This window comes from Oncorhynchus mykiss, chromosome 24, assembly GCF_057628025.1.
Source record: "Oncorhynchus mykiss isolate SJ-2025 chromosome 24, ASM5762802v1, whole genome shotgun sequence".
Taxonomy (NCBI): Eukaryota; Metazoa; Chordata; class Actinopteri; order Salmoniformes; family Salmonidae; genus Oncorhynchus; species Oncorhynchus mykiss.
Window position 1 is genome coordinate 45,727,501 of NC_143045.1, and position 23,535 is coordinate 45,751,035.

Below are 23,535 nucleotides of genomic sequence, written 5' to 3' on the forward strand. Positions count from 1 at the left end.
AAATAGAGAATTGATTCCATACCGGCAAGTTAAAATATTGGATAGCATTTAATACCAGTGGTTCAATTTCCACGTTAGTCTAATTGATTTTAATTCAATAAGATGAGAGCATGATTAGCAACTGGCAGATGGCAACAGTCCTTTATAAGAGTCACCAACACAGTCTATCACTACTACCTTATAGTAACCTAGAACACATACTACCACTACTATCTTATAGTAACCTAGAACACATTCTACAACCACTACCCTATAGTAACCTAGAACACAGTCTACAACCACTACCTTATAGCAACCTAGAACACAGTCTACAACCACTACCTTATAGCAACCTAGAACACAGTCTATCACTACTACCTTATAGCAACCTAGAACACAGTCTATCACTACTACCCTATAGTAACCTAGAACACAGTCCACTAGAAGAGGACTTCCAAGGTAATGGCATACCTTTGTGTAATCCTTGCAATCCTTTCAATAATATTCCACTCATGGTTTTCATTAGAATGGCTGAATGAGGCCTGACTGGGGGTAGTTTGCATGTGTTGGACCCATTCCCACTTGTGTGTGTTTGTTTGGCCAGGCAGAGCAGTCAAAGTCCGAACTCAACGTATTCTATATCACTTGTGCTTCAAAGACAACAGGCATTTACGAGGACAGCCCTTTAACCCTGGGGTGAAAGCCTGGATTCTGGTCTTTGCAGGTTAAAAAGCTGCGACCACAGGGGGGAACAAAAGGTTTACAGGCTCTTTGCAGATCCTTTACTTCTGCCAACAGAGTCTTGTTGTGATTCATCAAGAAGCCATTTGGGTAATTCCAAAGAATTCCAGCATTTGGCTTTAAATGTGACTTAAAAGTACAGTATGTTACCTTCTCCTTACAACATGGCATAATGTTACAACATTCTATCATTTAAGATCAATTAGACCTAGAGCAAAAACAACTCCAACGTTCTCCAACATTCCTTCATACAATAAAAAGAACAAGGACCCTTGATGTGCAATTTAGTGAATTTTTTTCAATTTTTCACTCCCCTTCACTGAGCAGCTTGAAACGCTGTCTCCGGCAGAGTGAATCCCTAGCTCCCCAGAGAACCATTTAATCCTGATCTTCTCTACAAGCACAGGGATCATCTCAATGTACATCAGACAGGGCCGCTTGATCAAAGTAGTAAATCAGTCAGTCTCACACGTCACAAGGCCCAGCCTACACAGGCAGAGATCTGAAGAGATGAACATGGGTACGATCTTAGGACCCTGGGCCTGCATCCCACAACCTACTGTCTTCCTGTCCTGCCAAGATGGCTGGGGTTCAGATCAGAAACTTCATCTAATTCTGAAACAAATATACACAACTACATGAATACTACAACAACATGTATACTACAACAGCATGAATACTACTACAACAACATGAATACAACAACAACATGTATACTACAACAACAACAACATGTATACTACAACAACATGAATACTACAACAACATGAATACTACACCAACAACAACATGTATACTACAACATGAATACTACAACAACAACATGTATACTACAACATGAATACTACTACAACAACATGAATACTACACCAACAACAACATGTATACTACAACATTAATACTACAACAACAACATGAATACTACAACAACAACATGTATACTACAACAACATGAATACTACAACAACATGAATACTACAACAACAACATGAATACTACAACAACAACATGTATACTACAACAACATGAATACTACAACAACATGTATACTACAACAACATGTATACTACAACAACATGTATACTACAACAACAACATGTATACTACAACAACATGAATACTACACCAACAACAACATGAATACTACAACAACATGAATACTACAACATGAATACTACAACAACAACATGTATACTACAACAACATGAATACTACAACAACATGTATACTACAACAACAACAACATGAATACTACAACAACATGAATACTACAACATGAATACTACAACAACAACATGTATACTACAACAACATGAATACAACAACAACATGTATACTACAACAACATGTATACTACAACAACATGTATACTACAACAACATGAATACTACACCAACATGAATACTACACCAACAACAACATGAATACTACAACAACATGTATACTACAACAACATGAATACTACACCAACAACAACATGAATACTACAACAACATGTATACTACAACAACATGAATACTACACCAACAACAACATGAATACTACAACAACATGTATACTACAACAACATGAATACTACAACAACAACAACATGAATACTACAACATGAATACTAATACATGTATACTACAACAGCATGAATACTACTACAACAACATGTAAACAACAACAACATGTATACAACAACAGCATGAATACTACAACAACATGAATACTACAACAATATGAATACTACAACAACATGTATACTACAACAACAACAACATGTATACTACAACAACATGTATACTACAACAACATGTATACTACAACAATATGAATACTACAACAACATGTATACTACAACAACATGTATACTACAACAACATGTATACTACAACAACAACAACATGAATACTACAACAACATGAATACTACAACAACAACATGAATACTACAACAACAACATGTATACTACAACAACATGAATACTACAACAACATGTATACTACAACAACATGTATACTACAACAACATGTATACTACAACAACATGTATACTACAACAACATGAATACTACACCAACAACAACATGAATACTACAACAACATGTATACTACAACAACATGAATACTACAACAACAACAACATGAATACTACAACATGAATACTAATACATGTATACTACAACAGCATGAATACTACTACAACAACATGTAAACAACAACAACATGTATACAACAACAGCATGAATACTACAACAACATGAATACTACAACAATATGAATACTACAACAACATGTATACTACAACAACATGTATACTACAACAACATGTATACTACAACAACAACAACATGAATACTACAACAACATGAATACTACAACAACAACATGAATACTACAACAACAACATGTATACTACAACAACATGAATACTACAACAGCATGAATACTACTACAACAACATGAATACTACAACAACAACATGAATACTACAACAACAACATGTATACTACAACAACATGAATACTACAACAACATGTATACTACAACAACATGTATACTACAACAACATGTATACTACAACAACATGTATACTACAACAACATGAATACTACACCAACAACAACATGAATACTACAACAACATGTATACTACAACAACATGAATACTACAACAACAACAACATGAATACTACAACATGAATACTAATACATGTATACTACAACAGCATGAATACTACTACAACAACATGTAAACAACAACAACATGTATACAACAACAGCATGAATACTACAACAACATGAATACTACAACAATATGAATACTACAACAACATGTATACTACAACAACATGTATACTACAACAACATGTATACTACAACAACATGAATACTACAACAACAACAACATGAATACTACAACAACATGTATACTACAACAGCATGAATACTACTACAACAACATGAATACAACAACAACATGTATACTACAACAACAACAACATGTATACTACAACAACATGAATACTACAACAACATGAATACTACATCAACAACAACATGTATACTACAACATGAATACTACAACAACAACATGTATACTACAACATGAATACTACTACAACAACATGAATACTACACCAACAACAACATGTATACTACAACATGAATACTACAACAACAACATGTATACTACAACAACATGAATACTACAACAACAACATGTATACTACAACAACATGAATACTACAACAACAACATGTATACTACAACAACATGTATACTACAACATGAATACTACAACAACAACATGAATACTACTACAACAACATGAATACTACACCAACAACAACATGTATACTACAACAACATGAATACTACAACAACAACATGTATACTACAACAACATGTATACTACAACAACATGAATACTACAACAACAACAACATGAATACTACAACATGAATACTACAACATGAATACTACAACAACAACATGTATACTACAACAACATGTATACTACAACAACATGTATACTACAACAACATGTATACTACAACAACATGAATACTACAACAACATGTATACTACAACAACATGTATACTACAACAACATGAATACTACAACAACATGAATACTACAACAACATGTATACTACAACAACATGAATACTACAACAACAACAACATGAATACTACAACATGAATACTAATACATGTATACTACAACAGCATGAATACTACTACAACAACATGTAAACAACAACAACATGTATACAACAACAGCATGAATACTACAACAACATGAATACTACAACAACATGAATACTACAACAACATGTATACTACAACAACAACAACATGTATACTACAACAACATGTATACTACAACAACATGAATACTACAACAACAACAACATGAATACTACAACAACATGAATACTACAACAACATGAATACTACAACAACATGTATACTACAACAGCATGAATACTACTACAACAACATGAATACAACAACAACATGTATAATACAACAACAACATGTATACTACAACAACATGAATACTACAACAACATGAATACTACACCAACAACAACATGTATACTACAACATGAATACTACAACAACAACATGTATACTACAACATGAATACTACTACAACAACATGAATACTACACCAACAACAACATGTATACTACAACAACATGAATACTACAACAACAACATGTATACTACAACAACATGTATACTACAACAACATGAATACTACAACAACAACAACATCGAATAGTCCCCGCGATATGCAACTGTTCAGGGAAGTCAGGAACCAATACACACAGTCAGTCAGGAAAGCTAAAGCCAACTTCTTCAGGCAGAAGTTTGCATCCTGTAGCTCCAACTCCAAAAAGTTCTGGGACACTGTGAAGTCCATGGAGAACAAGAGCACCTCCTCCCAGCTGCCCACTGCACTGAGACTAGGTAACATGGTCACCACCGATAAATCCATGATTATCGAAAACTTCAACAAGCATTTCTCAACGGCTGGCCATGCCTTCCGCCTGGCTACTCCAACCTCGGACAACAGCTCCCCCCCCCCCGCAGCTACTCGCCCAAGCCTCTCCAGGTTCTCCTTTACCCAAATCCAGATAGCAGATGTCCTGAAAGAGCTGCAAAACCTGGACCCGTACAAATCAGCTGGGCTGGACAATCTGGACCCTCTATTCCTGAAACTATCCGCCGCCATTGTCGCAACCCCTATTACCAGCCTGTTCAACCTCTCTTTCATATCGTCTGAGATCCCCAAGGATTGGAAAGCTGCCGCAGTCATCCCCCTCTTCAAAGGGGGCGACACCCTGGACCCAAACTGTTACAGACCTATATCCATCCTGCCCTGCCTATCTAAGGTCTTCGAAAGCCAAGTCAACAAACAGGTCACTGACCATCTTGAATCCCACCGTACCTTCTCCGCTGTGCAATCTGGTTTCCGAGCCGGTCACGGGTGTACCTCAGCCACGCTCAAGGTACTAAACGATATCATAACCGCCATCGATAAAAGACAGTACTGTGCAGCCGTCTTCATAGACCTTGCAAAGGCTTTCGACTCTGTCAATCACCGTATTCTTATCGGCAGACTCAGTAGCCTCGGTTTTTCGGATGACTGCCTTGCCTGGTTCACCAATTACTTTGCAGACAGAGTTCAGTGTGTCAAATCGGAGGGCATGCTGTCCGGTCCTCTGGCAGTCTCTATGGGGGTGCCACAGGGTTCAATTCTCGGGCCGACTCTTTTCTCTGTATATATCAATGATGTTTCTCATGCTGCGGGCGATTCCCTGATCCACCTCTACGCAGACGACACCATTCTATATACTTCCGGCCCGTCCTTGGACACTGTGCTATCTAACCTCCAAACGAGCTTCAATGCCATACAGCACTCCTTCCGTGGCCTCCAACTGCTCTTAAACGCTAGTAAAACCAAATGCATGCTTTTCAACCGTTCGCTGCCTGCACCCGCACGCCTGACCAGCATCACCACCCTGGATGGTTCCGACCTTGAATATGTGGACATCTATAAGTACCTAGGTGTCTGGCTAGACTCTAAACTCTCCTTCCAGACCCATATCAAACATCTCCAATCGAAAATCAAATCAAGAGTCGGCTTTCTATTCCGCAACAAAGCCTCCTTCACTCACGCCGCCAAACTTACCCTAGTAAAACTGACTATCCTACCGATCCTCGAATTCGGCGACATCATCTACAAAATTGCTTCAAACACTCTACTCAGCAAACTGGATGCAGTTTATCACAGTGCCATCCGTTTTGTCACTAAAGCACCTTATACCACCCACCACTGCGACTTGTATGCTCTAGTCGGCTGGCCCTCGCTACATATTCGTCGCCAGACCCACTGGCTCCAGGTCATCTACAAGTCCATGCTAGGTAAAGCTCCGCCTTATCTCAGTTCACTGGTTACGATGGCAACACCCATCCGTAGCACGCGCTCCAGCAGGTGTATCTCACTGATCATCCCTAAAGCCAACACCTCATTTGGCCGCCTTTCGTTCCAGTTCTCTGCTGCTTGTGACTGGAACGAATTGCAAAAATCGCTGAAGTTGGAGACTTTTATCTCCCTCACCAACTTCAAACATCTGCTATCCGAGCAGCTAACCGATCGCTGCAGCTGTACATAGTCTATTGGTAAATAGCCCACCCATTTTCACCTACCTCATCCCCATACCGTTTTTATTTATTTATTTTTATTTTTCTGCTCTTTTGCACACCAATATCTCTACCTGTACATAACCATCTGATCATTTATCACTCCAGTGTTAATCTGCATAATTGTAATCATTTGCCTACCTTCTCATGCCTTTTGCACACAATGTATATATAGACTCCCCTTTTTTCTACTGTGTTATTGACTTGTTAATTGTTTACTCCATGTGTAACTCTGTGTTGTCTGTTCACACTGCTATGCCTTATCTTGGCCAGGTCGCAGTTGCAAATGAGAACTTGTTCTCAACTAGCCTACCTGGTTAAATAAAGGTGAAATAAAAAAAAACACTGTACCATAGTTATATTAAAGGAAACTAAGGACACTGTACTATAGTTCTACTAAAGTCAACCATTTTAGCTCTGTTCTTTCCCCCGCAGAAAACACCCACCATCCATCGCTAAATGGAATTTTTCGATCCATAATGTAAACGTACAGGGCATTACAGTTTCAGTTAGCAGGAAGAGAGCAGTGCCCCTGACTGTAGCTGGAAGCCCTTTGCATAATGGATCAATGTCTTGGGCTCTGAGCCACATACACAAACAGGATTAGCTTCATACCAACACAACGCTACACCCACACACACAAATGCAGGCATGCACACACACACACATACGCACACACACATGCACACGTCCTTAACATGTTACTGCAATGTTCTTAAACTTGACCCACGCTCCTTGCATGCCATTGATTTGCAAAGCAGTGGTGTGATGATCCCAGAAATCCATGTCATAGGTTTATTCATACTAGCTTTAACATTAAATATGTACCTCTGAACAAGCAGTGAAAGCCTCATAGAAGACTAGTCACACACAGTCAAACAACACCTGACTGCTCGTTGCTTTACATTGACTTCTATCCATCCATCCATCCATCCCCACATCCATCCATCCATCCATCCATCCATCCATCCCCACATCCATGCATCCACCATTGATCCATCCCCACATCCATCCATCCGTCCCCACATCCATCCATCCCCACATCCATCCATCCCCACATCCATCCATCCATCCCCACATCCATCCATCCCCACATCCATCCATCCACAATTGATCCATCCCCCACATCCATCCACACATACATCCATCCATCCATCCCCACATCCATCCTTCCCCACATCCATCCCCCACATCCATCCACCCCCCACATCCATCCATCCACCATTGATCCATCCCCAACATCCATCCATCCCATCCTCACATCCATCCATCCCCACATCCATCCATCCCCACATCCATCCATCCACAATTGATCCATCCCCCACATCCATCCACACATACATCCATCCATCCATCCCCACATCCATCCATCCCCACATCCATCCCCCACATCCATCCACCCCCCACATCCATCCATCCACCATTGATCCATCCCCAACATCCATCCATCCCATCCCCACATCCATCCATCCCCACATCCATCCATCCACAATTGATCCATCCCCCACATCCATCCACCCATACATCCATCCATCCATCCATCCCCACATCCATCCATCCCCCACATCCATCCACCCATACATCCATCCATCCATCCATCCCCACATCCATCCATCCCCACATCCATCCCCAACATCCATCCATCCCATCCCCACATCCATCCATCCCCACATCCATCCATCCACAACTGATCCATCCCCCACATCCATCCACCCATCCATCCATCTCCATCCATCCCCCACATCCATCCCCATCATCCTTCAATCCCCATCTATCCCCCAACCATCCATCCATACCCCATCCCCAAAAATCTATCCCCCATCCATCCATCCATCTCCCATCCATCCATCCCCCCAACCATCCAACATCCATCCCCCCACCCATCCATCCATCCATCCATATATCCCACCCACCCATCAATCCATCCATATCCCAAACATCCATCCCTCCATATCCCATCCATCCATCCATATCCCATCCATCCATCCATATCCCATCTATCCATATCTCATCCATCCATCCATATCCCTCCCATCCATCCATATCCCATCCATCCATATCCCTCACATCCATCCATATCCCATCCATCCATATCCCACCCATCCATCCATCCATATCCCATCCATCCATCCATATCCTACCCATGTCACAACCATCCATATCACACCCATCCATATCCCACCCACCCATCAATCCATATCCCATTCATCCATCCATATCCCACCCATATCACACCCATCCATCCATCCATATCCCATCCATCCATCCATATCCCATCCATCCATCCATATCCCATCCATCCATCCATCCATATCCCATCCATCCATCCATCCATATCCCATCCATCCATATCCCATCCATCCATCCATATCCCATCCATCCATCCATCCATATCCCATCCATCCATCCATATCCCATCCATCCATCCATATCCCACCCATGTCACAACCATCCATATCACACCCATCCATATCACACCCACCCATCCATCCATATCCCATCCATCCACCCATATCACACCCATCCATCAATCCATATCCCATCCATCCATATCCCATCCATCCATCCATATCCCATCCATCCATCCATCCATATCCCATCCATCCATCCATCCATCCATATCCCATCCATCCATCCATCCATATCCCATCCATCCATCCATATCCCATCCATCCATCCATATCCCATCCATCCATCCATATCCCATCCATCCATCCATATCCCATCCATCCATATCCCATCCATCCATCCATATCCCATCCATCCATCCATCCATATCCCATCCATCCATCCATATCCCACCCATGTCACAACCATCCATATCACACCCATCCATATCACACCCACCCATCCATCCATCCATATCCCATCCATCCATCCATATCCCATCCATCCATCCATATCCCATCCATCCATCCATATCCCACCCATCCATCCATCCATATCCCATCCATCCATATCCCATCCATCCATCCATATCCCATCCATCCATCCATCCATCCATATCCCATCCATCCATCCATCCATATCCCATCCATCCATCCATATCCCATCCATCCATCCATATCCCATCCATCCATCCATATCCCATCCATCCATCCATATCCCATCCATCCATCCATATCCCATCCATCCATATCCCATCCATCCATCCATATCCCATCCATCCATATCCCATCCATCCATCCATATCCCATCCATCCATCCATCCATATCCCATCCATCCATCCATATCCCATCCATCCCTCCATCCATCCATCCATATCCCACCCATCCATGTCCCATCCATCCATCCATATCCCACCCATCCATCCATCCATATCCCACCCATGTCACACCCATCCATATCCCACCCATCCACCCATTTCCCACCCATCCACCCATCCATCCATATCCCATCCATCCATATCCCTCACATCCATCCATATCCCATCCATCCATATCCCACCCATCCATCCATCCATATCCCATCCATCCATCCATATCCTACCCATGTCACAACCATCCATATCACACCCATCCATATCCCACCCACCCATCAATCCATATCCCATTCATCCATCCATATCCCACCCATATCACACCCATCCATCCATCCATATCCCATCCATCCATCCATATCCCATCCATCCATCCATATCCCATCCATCCATCCATCCATATCCCATCCATCCATCCATCCATATCCCATCCATCCATATCCCATCCATCCATCCATATCCCATCCATCCATCCATCCATATCCCATCCATCCATCCATATCCCATCCATCCATCCATATCCCACCCATGTCACAACCATCCATATCACACCCATCCATATCACACCCACCCATCCATCCATATCCCATCCATCCACCCATATCACACCCATCCATCCATCCATATCCCATCCATCCATATCCCATCCATCCATCCATATCCCATCCATCCATCCATCCATATCCCATCCATCCATCCATCCATCCATATCCCATCCATCCATCCATCCATATCCCATCCATCCATCCATATCCCATCCATCCATCCATATCCCATCCATCCATCCATATCCCATCCATCCATCCATATCCCATCCATCCATATCCCATCCATCCATCCATATCCCATCCATCCATCCATCCATATCCCATCCATCCATCCATATCCCACCCATGTCACAACCATCCATATCACACCCATCCATATCACACCCACCCATCCATCCATCCATATCCCATCCATCCATCCATCCATATCCCATCCATCCATCCATATCCCATCCATCCATCCATATCCCACCCATCCATCCATCCATATCCCATCCATCCATATCCCATCCATCCATCCATATCCCATCCATCCATCCATCCATCCATATCCCATCCATCCATCCATCCATATCCCATCCATCCATCCATATCCCATCCATCCATCCATATCCCATCCATCCATCCATATCCCATCCATCCATCCATATCCCATCCATCCATCCATATCCCATCCATCCATATCCCATCCATCCATCCATATCCCATCCATCCATATCCCATCCATCCATCCATATCCCATCCATCCATCCATCCATATCCCATCCATCCATCCATATCCCATCCATCCATATCCCATCCATCCATCCATATCCCATCCATCCCTCCATCCATCCATCCATATCCCACCCATCCATGTCCCATCCATCCATCCATATCCCACCCATCCATCCATCCATATCCCACCCATGTCACACCCATCCATATCCCACCCATCCACCCATCCACCCATCCATCCATATCCCATCCAGAAATCCCCTTTTTTCAACAGGATAAATCCTCACCTGTAAATACATCACTTCCCAAGAACATGAGGCGATGGTCATAACGGATCAGTATTGTTTTCAGTAAGTGGTTTCCACTGGTCGGTAGTTTGACTATGACAGAGGCGCTATCAGCCATGGTTTGCGTCCCAAATTGCACCCTATTCCCTATATAGTGCACTACGTTTGACTAGGGCCCTGGAATAGGGCACTTGGGTTTTGACGATGACTCATAGGGCTCTGGTCAAAAGTAGTGGACTATGCACAACAGTACATAGGGAATAGGGGCCATTTGAGACAGGAAGAACAGGTTCTAAGGTATGATGCTGAAAACAGTTGTAGGGTTGGGGGCGGGGCATGTTGGCGGCTTAATATCCATATAATTCATCAAATTGCTTGCTTTAATCCAGGGTTTACGGACACAGCAAACTCTGCTTTCGCAAACACACTGCAGCTTTATAGGAGAATACTGCGTAGTGTTTATGACCTCTATATCCACATAGAGAAACAAGTCTATAGGACGTGATGGTTTACCCATTGAATGGTCCTTTTTTTTCACAATTAAAGTTCCCACAGTCAAAAAAATAAACAGACACTTAATTGGTTAGACATCTTTCAATGATCAATCACTCACCAGTGCATTATAATGAAAGAAAACTTCAAAATGAGTTGAGAATGATAATGTCTTCACTATGTGTAATTACTGTGTAATCATTCATTTTCTGGTGGATCCTTCAGACCAGATGTGGAAACATCAAGCCAAGTAGGATCTGCTATAGATATTATGCTCAGATGGTGTCTAAGTAGGATATGCTATAGCTATTCAGATGGTGTCTAAGTAGCATAGGTTACCATTCCGTTCAGATGGTGTCTAAGTAGGATCTGCTGTAGATATTGAGTTCAGATGGTGTCTAAGTAGGATGGCGCTGCCATTCTATTCAGATGGTGTCTAAGTAGGATCTGCTATAGATATTGAGTTCAGATGGTGTCTAAGTAGGATCTGCTATAGATACTGAGTTCAGATGGTGTCTAAGTAGGAAGCTACAGCTATTCTGTTCAGATGGTATCTAAGTAGGATAGGCTGCCATTCCGTTCAGATGGTGTCAAGGTGGGATCTGCTATAGCTATTCCATTCAGATGGTGTCTAAGTAGGATCTGCTATAGCTATTCCATTCAAATAAGTAGGATATGCTGCCATTTCATTCAATTGGTGTCTAAGTTGTATCTGCTATAGCTATTCTGTTCAGAGGGTGTCTAAGTAGATTATGCTGCCATTCCATTCAGATGGTGTCTAAGTAGGATCTGCTGCCATTCAGGTGGTGCTAAGTAGGATCTGCTATAGCTATTCTGTTCAGATAAGTAGGATATGCTGCCATTCCATGCAGATGGTGTCTAAGTAGGATTTTCTGCCATTCTATTCAGATGGTGTCTAAGTAGGATCTGCTATAGCTATTCCATTCAGATAAGTAGTATATGCTGCCATTCCATGCAGATGGTGTCTAAGTAGGATTTTCTGCCATTCCATTCAGATGGTGTCTAAGTAGGATCTGCTATAGCTACTCCGTTCAGATAAGTAGGATACGCTGCCATTCCATTCAGATGGTGTCTAAGTAGGATCTGCTGCTATTCCATTCAGATGGTGTCTAAGTAGAAGTAGGTTCATGTTGATAACCCAACGGTTATTGAACACAACACACAAAGAAACCTCCCGTTGTGTTTGGTAGGCTATCTAACTACCTGGGAGGTTTCGTGCTGTGTGATCACCTGAGATAATAAAAACTGCGTGTCGTCATGATGTTGTATGGACATGTTTATGACGGTCGGAGCCTTTAACAGCGCTATCGCCATCTGCCTGTTATCACCGTCACTTCACTTCATGTAGCCTACTGACACGGAATTATTCAACAACCAGATCCATTCGAAATCTAGTTGGAAAAATAACCTATTCTTTGGATTGCAAATATGTGAACGGATTTTTTTCTAGGCTACTAACAATAATATGTATTTGTTGACATGCTGATTTAAAACCCCATTATGCTAAATATTCATTGAAAAGAATACAACTATCCATCGAGAAAACATTATGCCGTTAAAATCAAGAATGTTAAATGTATTTCAAGTGCTTACCTTGTATATTGACAGCCAGAAGGACTATCCAAACAGTCGCCAACATCGCCATGGCGCTTCCAACTCTCCGGACCTCTGTGATAGCTTCCCCTGAGTGGATGGAATATGTTCAGTCCAGATGATTTAGACCAGGCATGCAACTCGAGCGCAAATTCCAGTCCGTCCGTTGGTTGGGAATACGCCGTTACCTTGAGACCCGGAGTCGATGTGGAACTACTTTCAAACTAATGAATTAATGCGAGCCGACTTGACTGACTAGTTATCTATCCCTACGTTCAGTAGCTCTGAACTACGCAACTCGAAACGGTGAACGGTAGACTGATGAGTTGATCTCCCGCGAGCTGGAAAGATATCCACGGCGCAATTTACGCACAACCGAACAACCGAGACGATACGTTCTTATCGGAGTTAGGTGACTGAACGGGGGAATATAAATCGTCCAAATAGAGGTTTATATTGTGGTGAAATCAGGCAGCAGGCTATCCTCCGTCTACCTTGAATCCCGTTTTTCACCCAGTGCTGCAGTTCGCCACTGCCTACCCCCCCTCTAGTATTCTGGAATAGAGGCGAGGGGGCGGGAGGTGCTCGACGTCTCAATGACAAGTTCCAGAAAATACAACGGATAGTTGTTCTGAATTATTTGCGTCCTTAGCTGCAGATGATATCCAATAGAGGGCAGTTCTGCAACGATCTTCTTTACTTGTTTTGAACGAAACAATAGCCGAAGTTCCCTCTTTCTCCCGGCAATGGAATCAGGAGATATAGTTCTTTTTTCTCCCTCAGTTGACTCAGTAGAAAGAGCTGACTTTTATCCGGTAGTTCATTCGATCAATACTTGTCATTAAATAACCAAAGCTCTTTTCATGAAATAGCCTGCAATCCCGGTATGCGGATTTTCCCACAAAGACGCCACAACCTGAACTGGCACAATGTATCTGACAAGCTCTGAGCACAGATCCAAATCGGTGACGTTAGACGAGGAGGGGCTAGGAATGTCATGAAAACGCATCAGGCAGCAACAGCCAGAAGTAGACTACTTTAGCACCAAACTAAAAAAGTTAACCTATTAGCACCTATATGTAGGCCTATTTCTATATCTCGGTATCTTATTTCCTATTTCTATATCTCAGTATCTTATTTCCTATTTCTATATCTCAGTATCTTATTTCCTATTTCTACATCTCAGTATCTTATTTCCTATTTCTATATCTCAGTATCTTATTTCCTATTTCTATATCTCAGTATCGTATTTCCTATTTCTATATCTCAATATATTATTTCCTATTTCTATATCTCGGTATCTTATTTCCCATTTCTATATCTTGGTATCCTATTTCCTTTATCTCAGTATCTAATTTCCTATTTCTATATCCGGGAATCTTATTTCCTATTTCTATATCTCAGTATATTATTTAATATTTCTATATCTCAGTATCTCATTTCCTATTTTTATATCTCAGTATCTTATTTTCGATTTTTATATCTCAGTATCTTATTTCCTATTTCTATATCTCAGTGTCTTATTTGCCATTACCCAACGTGACAGGATCATTCTGTTTGATTCTGAAAATGTATGAATAAAAAATAAATAAATAACACAGTGTGTTTATTATCTGGATAATTGTAGCTACCCCGATACCTTTCAGTTTTGACACAACCCCTACCTGAACCTTCCCAGAGCAGGGCAGAGTGGAACAAACAAACTATTTACCTATTCCATGACATGCAGGTACATTCTAAGTAGTTATCAACATAGAAACAATTATCTTATTACTCTTTATTATTATTATTATTATTATTATCTTTATTATTATTATTATTATTATCTTTATTATTATTATTATTATTATTATTATTATTATTATCTTATTATCTTTATTATTATTATTATTATTATTATTATTATTATTATTATTATTATCTTATTACTCTTTATTATTATTATTATTATTATTATTATTATTATTATCTTATTACTCTTTATTATTATTATTATTATCTTTATTATTATTATTATTATTATCTTATTATCTTTATTATTATTATTATTATTATTATTATTATCTTATTACTCTTTATTATTATTATTATCTTTATTATTATTATTATTATTATTATTATTATTATTATTATTATTATCTTATTACTCTTTATTATTATTATTATTATCTTTATTATTATTATTATTATTATCTTATTATCTTTATTATTATTATTATTATTATTATTATTATTATCTTATTACTCTTTATTATTATTATTATCTTTATTATTATTATTATTATTATTATTATTATTATTATTATTATTATTGCTTGTATACTTCCTACTGTAGTTTTAACATTTAATTGTCAAATGGCATAATTAATAAAGTTAACTTACCGGAGCAACAAACAAATGTTTGGCGGACAAAAAAAAAACATGACTGTACTGATGTGACGAATGCCTAAACAACATGACTGTACTGATGTGACGATGCCTAAAAAACATGACTGTACTGATGTCACGATGCCTAAAAAACATGACTGTACTGATGTGACGATGCCTAAAAAACATGACTGTACTGATGTCACGATGCCTAAAAAACATGACTGTACTGATGTGACGATGCCTAAACAACATGACTGTACTGATGTGACGATGCCTAAAAAACATGACTGTACTGATGTCACGATGCCTAAAAAACATGACTGTACTGATGTGACGATGCCTAAACAACATGACTGTACTGATGTGACGATGCCTAAAAAACATGACTGTACTGATGTCACGATGCCTAAAAAACATGACTGTCTCTTCTGTTTCCGGTAATGATCAACAAACCCGATGACCTCTCTACATAACTCAGAATTCATGAATTAAAGGTTTTTAATTGTAGAATAACAAGACTGGTTCTTAAGTGCAGGTCAGATAATTTGATCATGGAATCTGAGACCAGATCTGGGACAAAGACAAGTTACCCAAGTCACAGTGTGTAGGGTTTCTTCAACTCGGGAACAAATGGCACAATTAATAGTAGCCTATATTCAGTACATTCCTGTGGTGTAATATTGTTTGTTTTGTATGCTGTGAAACATAAAGGTCTCACCTTCCCTGTACCAAAATAGACTTAACCCTGACACTGCTGAACGATTAGATGAGGAGTCAAGGTGAAATACTTCCCTCTTGTGGACACCTCCTTGGATGATTGAGGATCTTCCATCAGGAGATTTCCACTTGTCAAGCCAGTCACTCAATTCGCCCATGTCAGCTAACTTGGCCAGGTAAGGTAGTCTAGCCAGCTATCTAACCCTTATAGCCTAATCACCACATTAACTAAACTGGGCATGTGCTCAGGGCTCGTTTACCGCACGGGCATGAAAGGCCCCCAACCCCCAAAAAATATATAGATTCATATTTGGTTTGGTCCCCCAATATAGCATATGAACACTTAACAAGAAATGTTCAAATGTGTAGAATAGCATAACATTAGCTTTAAAACTACAAAATGTGCTCTCATCCTCCTGGCAAAATGTGTAGAATAGCATGAGATGAGCAATAAAACATGTTTCTCTCTGCCTCATGGAAAAATGTGTTATTCCATCCCTGGCTCAGGGGCCCTGACTTCCAGGGGGCCCCAATTGATTTTATTAGTCACTCTAACACAGATATCATATGAACATGGTCTTATGGTCGGTCATAAGTCACTGCAAAATGTGTAGAATTGCAGGAAATTAGCTTTATAACTCCAACACTTACTCCGCCCCTTGGCAAAATGGGAATAATTGTAAGATTTTTACTATGACACTACAAAAAACAATTATCCAATGCAAACAGGAGGGGCATTCAAATGTTTTGCCCGTGATTTGGGAGGGCCCAGACCAAATCTCACTTAGGGCCTGTCATGCTAAATTGTGTCCCTCTCTAGGTCACAATGGGATTCCATAAACTATTAGTGCCCGTTGCTATATCAACGGTGTGATGACCTAATGATTCGAATTTTGGAGATCATTACAGACTAAATGACGTTCTTTTCATCATCGCTGTGCAAACAAGGCTGATTTCCGCGACACTTTCACTGTTTAAACAACTTTTCTTTAGCTAATAAAATGAAAGCATTCATTTGAACTACGTGTGGGTAGCTTGTTAACATAGTGACATGAAATCCATGTCTTTGACATTGCTACGTTTCGTAAATGGCAAAGGAAACAGGAAACGTGTCATCTACTTGACACATTAAAGTTACTTACCTTACAGATCAGGAAGTCAGCTAATTTCCACTCCATTCATATGCAAATGTGTTTGATTCATACACTGAAGAGTCTGGCTGCCATGTTGTAATTTAAACCTACCCTTCCCTTATCTACACTGAAATATTATCATTTCAGCGATCCTCTATTGTTCATTCTCGCAAGATCACTGTCACGCCCTGGTCTTTATATTTTGTGTTTTCTTTATTATTTTGGTCAGGCCAGGGTGTGACATGGGTTTATTTATGTGGTGTGTTTTGTCTTGTTTTTTTTGTTGTTGTAGGTATTGGGATTGTGGTATAGTGGGGTTATCTAGAATAGTCTATGGCTGTCTGAATTGGTTCTCAATCAGAGGCAGGTGATTATCGTTGTCTCTGATTGGGAACCATATTTAGGCAGCCATATTCTTTGAGTGTTTCGTGGGTGATTGTTCCTGTCTTTGTTGTCACCAGACAGGCTGTTTAGGTTTTCACGTTACGTTTGTTGTTTTTGTATTGTTCGTGTTTATTCGGTTATTAAACATGCATCAAAATTACCACGCTGCATTTTGGTCCGATCCTTGCTACACCTCGTCGTCAGAGGAGGAGATAGTAGAAAACCGTAACACTCACGTACACTACCGGTCAACAGTTTTACAACACCTACTCATTCCAGGGTTTTTCTTTATTTTTATTATTTTCTACATTGTAGAATAATAGTGAAGACATCAAAACTGTGAAATAACACATATGGACTCATGTAGCAACCCATTTTTTTTTAAACAAATCTAAATATATTATATATTTGAGATTCTTCAAATAGCCACATTTTTCCTTGAAGACAGCTTTGCACACTCTTGGTATTCTCTCAACAAGCTTCATGAGGTAGTCACCTGGAATGCATTTCAATTAATAGGTGTGCCTTGTTAAAAGTTAATTTGTGGAATTTCTTTCCTTCTTAATGCAATTGAGCCAATCAGTTGTGTTGTGACAAGGTAGGGGTGGTATACAGAAGACAGCCCTATTTGGTAAAAGACCAAGTCCATATTATGACAAGAACAGCTCATATAGGCAGAGAAACAACAGTCCATCATTACTTTAAGACGTGAAGGTCAGTCAATACGGACATTTCAAAAACGTTGAAAGTTTCTTCAATTGCAGTTGCAAAAACCATCAAGCGCTATGATGAAACTGTCTCTCATGAGGACCGCCACAGGAATGGAAGACCCAGAGTTACCTCTGCTGCAGAGAATAAGTTCATTAGAGTTAACTGTCTCTCATGAGGACCGCCACAGGACAGGAAGACCCAGAGTTACCTCTGCTCAGAGGATCAGTTCATTAGAGTTAACTGTCTCTCATGAGGACCGCCACAGGAAAGGAAGACCCAGAGTTACCTCTGCTATGATGAAACTGGCTCTCATGAGGACCGCCACAGGAAAGGAAGACCCAGAGTTACCTCTGCTATGATGAAACTGGCTCTCATGAGGACCGCCACAGGAAAGGAAGACCCAGAGTTACCTCTGCTATGATGAAACTGGCTCTCATGAGGACCGCCACAGGAAAGGAAGACCCAGAGTTACCTCTGCTATGATGAAACTGGCTCTCATGAGGACCGCCACAGGAAAGGAAGACCCAGAGGTACCTCTGCTATGATGAAACTGGCTCTCATGAGGACCGCCACAGGAATGGAAGACCCAGAGTTACCTCTGCTGCAGAGGATCAGTTCATTAGAGTTAACTGTCTCTCATGAGGACCGCCAGAGGAAAGGAAGACCCAGAGGTACCTCTGCTATGATGAAACTGGCTCTCATGAGGACCGCCACAGGAAAGGAAGACCCAGAGGTACCTCTGCTATGATGAAACTGGCTCTCATGAGGACCGCCACAGGAATGGAAGACCCAGAGTTACCTCTGCTGCAGAGGATCAGTTCATTAGAGTTAACTGTCTCTCATGAGGACCGTCAGAGGAAAGGAAGACCCAGAGTTACCTCTGCTGCAGAGGATCAGTTCATTAGAGTTAACTGTCTCTCATGAGGACCGTCAGAGGAAAGGAAGACCCAGAGGTACCTCTGCTGCAGAGGATCAGTTCATTAGAGTTAACTGTCTCTCATGAGGACCGTCAGAGGAAAGGAAGACCCAGAGGTACCTCTGCTGCAGAGAATAAGTTCATTACAGTTACCAGCCCCAGAAATTGCAACCCAAATAAATGCTTCACAGAGTTCAAGTAACTGACACATCTCAACATCAACTGTTCAGATGAGACTGTGTGAATCAGGCCTTCATGGTCGAATTGCTAAAAAGAAACCACTACTAAAGGACACCAATAATAAGAAGAGACTTGCTTTTGCCAAGAAACACAAGCAATGGACATTAGACTGGTGGAAATGTGTCCTTTGGTCTGATGAGTCAAAATGTTTGATTTTTGGTTACAAACACAGCATCTTTGTGAGACGTGGTGTGGGTGAACAGATGATCTCTGCATGTGTATTTCCCACAGTAAAGCATGGAGGAGGAGGTGTTCTGGTGTGGGGGTACTTTGCTGTTGACACTGTCTGTGATTTATTTAGAATTCAGGGCACACTTAACCACAACATTCTGCAGCGATATGCCATCCCATCTGGTTTGGGCTTGGTGGGATAATCACTTGTTTTTCAACAGGACAATGACCCAACACACCTCCAGGCTGTTTAATGGCTATTTTACCAAGGAGAGTGATTGAGTGTTGCATCAGATGACCTGGCCTCCACAATCCCCCGACCTCAACTTAATTGAGAAGGTTTGGGATGAGTCGGACCGCAAAGTGAATGAAATGCAGCCAACAAGTGCTCAGCAAATGTGGGAACTCTTTCAAGACGGTTGGAAAAGCATTCCAGGTGAAGCTGGTTGGGAGAATGCCAAGAGTGTGCAAAGCTGTCATCAAGGCAAAGGGTGGCTATTTGAGGTAAATATATATATATATATATATATATATATATATATTTGAATGTGTTTAACAGTTTTTTGGTTACTACATGAGTCCATATGTGTTATGTACTCGGTCTGGATGCTGCTGTTGTGTGCAAAGAGAATTACCTTCAGGTTGTTCTCCCATCCTTCCTGGTACCAATCAAGGGACTTGACCATGGCAGTCTTGAGGTTCTGGTTGGTCCATTCACCAAACCTGGAGGAGGGGATTAGGAAAGCGATATCTATTGACAATGTAAAATATTGAAATATGTCTGATTATGTACCATGGAAAAAACAAATTGTAAAAAATAAATAAAACAAACCATTGGTGACAGAATATAAAGTATAACATCCGTACCTTGTTCCAGCGTTCATGACCTCAGTAATTCAAGATGACCTCAAACGAACCATGGGTCGCACGCACGCACACACACACACACACACACACACACACACACACACACACACACACACACACACACACACACACACACACACACACACACACACACACACACACACACACACACACACACACACACACACTCTCTATAATGTTGAACTCTGCTGTGGTCAAATACAGCAACCATTACAGAACTTATCAGGGCATCATTTGCATTGGGACACTTACAGATCATATGCTTTGGTGAAAACAACTTTGATGGACTTGGACTCTGGTGCCACAGTCTTCACCCTCTCAGACTTCTGGCAGGGTTTTTGGACTCTGGTACCACAGTCTTGACACTCTCAGACTTCTGGCAGGCTCTTTTGGTCTCTGGTACCACAGTCTTTACCCTCTCAGACTTCTGGCAGGGTTTTTGGACTCTGGTACCACAGTCTTGACACTCTCAGACTTCTGGCAGGCTCTTTTGGTCTCTGGTACCACAGTCTTTACCCTCTCAGACTTCTGGCAGGCTCTTTTGGACTCTGGTACCACAGTCTTTACACTCTCAGACTTCTGGCTGGCTCTTTTGGTCTCTGGTACCACAGTCTTTACCCTCTCAGACTTCTGGCAGGCTCTTTTGGACTCTGGTACCACAGTCTTCACCCTCTCAGACTTCTGGCAGGCTCTTTTGGACTCTGGTACCACAGTCTTTACCCTCTCAGACTTCTGGCAGGCTAGACAGGACTCTGGTACCACAGTCTTCACCCTCTCAGACTTCTGGCAGGCTAGACAGGACTCTGGTACCACAGTCTTCAGCCTCTCAGACTTCTGGCAGGCTCTTTTGGTCTCTGGTACCACAGTCTTTACCCTCTCAGACTTCTGGCTGGCTCTTTTGGTCTCTGGTACCACAGTCTTTACCTTCTCAGACTTCTGGCAGGCTAGACAGGACTCTGGTACCACAGTCTTCACCCTCTCAGACTTCTGGCAGGCTAGACAGGACTCTGGTACCACAGTCTTCACCCTCTCAGACTTCTGGCTGGCTCTTTTGGACTCTGGTACCACAGTTTTCACCCTCTCAGACTTCTGGCAGGCTAGACAGGACTCTGGTACCACAGTCTTCACCCTCTCAGACTTCTGGCAGGCTAGACAGGGTACTGAACTTTAAGCACAACGTGACACATTGAAAGATTGTGTGCTCTCTGATATGACATTCATTGAAATCATAAGCTTTCAGATATAATATAATGATTGATAAACAAAAGGTTATTTCACTTGGCCAGCTGTCCACCTCCTTGACAATTCCCCATCAGAAGAAGCGTAGGTTGATTTTGGCAATCATTCGCTTCACTCCGAAATGGCCAGCATGCATCTCCGTCAGCACAGTCTCCTTCTCTTTAGTAAAAATCACCCTCCTGTGTGGCTGGCCATCCTTCCCCCATAGGTAGATACAATTTCCTAACAAATTGGAAGAGAAGAGTTGTTTAAATATTCAAGTCTAAGTATATTTGCACTGCTGTCTTTCTGTCTCTGTTCCTCTCTCCATCTCTCTCTCTGTCTGTCTTCCACTCCCTTCCCACATCTCGCTCCCTCTCTCACTTTCATCATTCAATCAAATTTATTCATAAAGTCCTTTTTACATCAGCCGATATCTCAAAGTGCTGTACAGAAACCCAGCCTAAAACCCCAAACAGCAAGCAAAGATAAAGAAGCACGGTGGCTAGGAAAAACTCCCTAGAAAGGCTGGAACCTAGGAAGAACCCTAGAGAGGAACCAGACTATGAGGGGTGGTCAGTCCTCTTCTGGCTGTGCCGGGTGGAGATTATAACAGAACATGGCCAAGATGTTCAAATGTTCATAAATGACCAGCAGGTTCAAATAATAATAATCACAGTTGGCGTCGAGGGTGAAACAGGTCAGCACCTCAGGATAAAATGTCAGTTAGCTTTTTATAGCAGGTCATTCAGAGGAAGAGACAACAGGTGCGGTAGAGATTACAACCTGTAATTTAAATGGAATTTTATTTGGATTTCATGTAATGGACACACAAATGTCCAAAATTGGTGAAGTGAAATAAAACATTTTTAAAAATCCATTAAAATTACAGGTTGTAATGCAACAAAATTGGATGAGAAACTACGACTGACAAGACTATAGAGCCA

At 41.1% G+C, this 23,535-nt stretch overlaps 1 protein-coding gene across 4 annotated transcripts in view; it reads right to left on the reverse strand.

Annotated features, from left to right (window-relative positions):
• Nucleotides 1-14,893, reverse strand: part of LOC118943990 (nectin 1b) — a 545,472-nt gene extending 530,579 nt beyond the window's left edge. Inside the window, exon 1 of one of the 4 annotated variants that reach the window (XM_090219182.1) lies at nt 13,841-14,893. In XM_090219182.1, coding sequence (XP_090075308.1) covers nt 13,841-13,892 — 52 coding nt within the window. In that variant the 5' untranslated portion in view covers nt 13,893-14,893. The remainder of the gene's footprint in view (nt 1-13,840) is intronic. The other 3 variants (XM_090219181.1, XM_036961057.2, XM_036961059.2) reach the window with 3 other exon arrangements.
• Between the last annotated feature and the right edge of the window lie 8,642 nt (nt 14,894-23,535).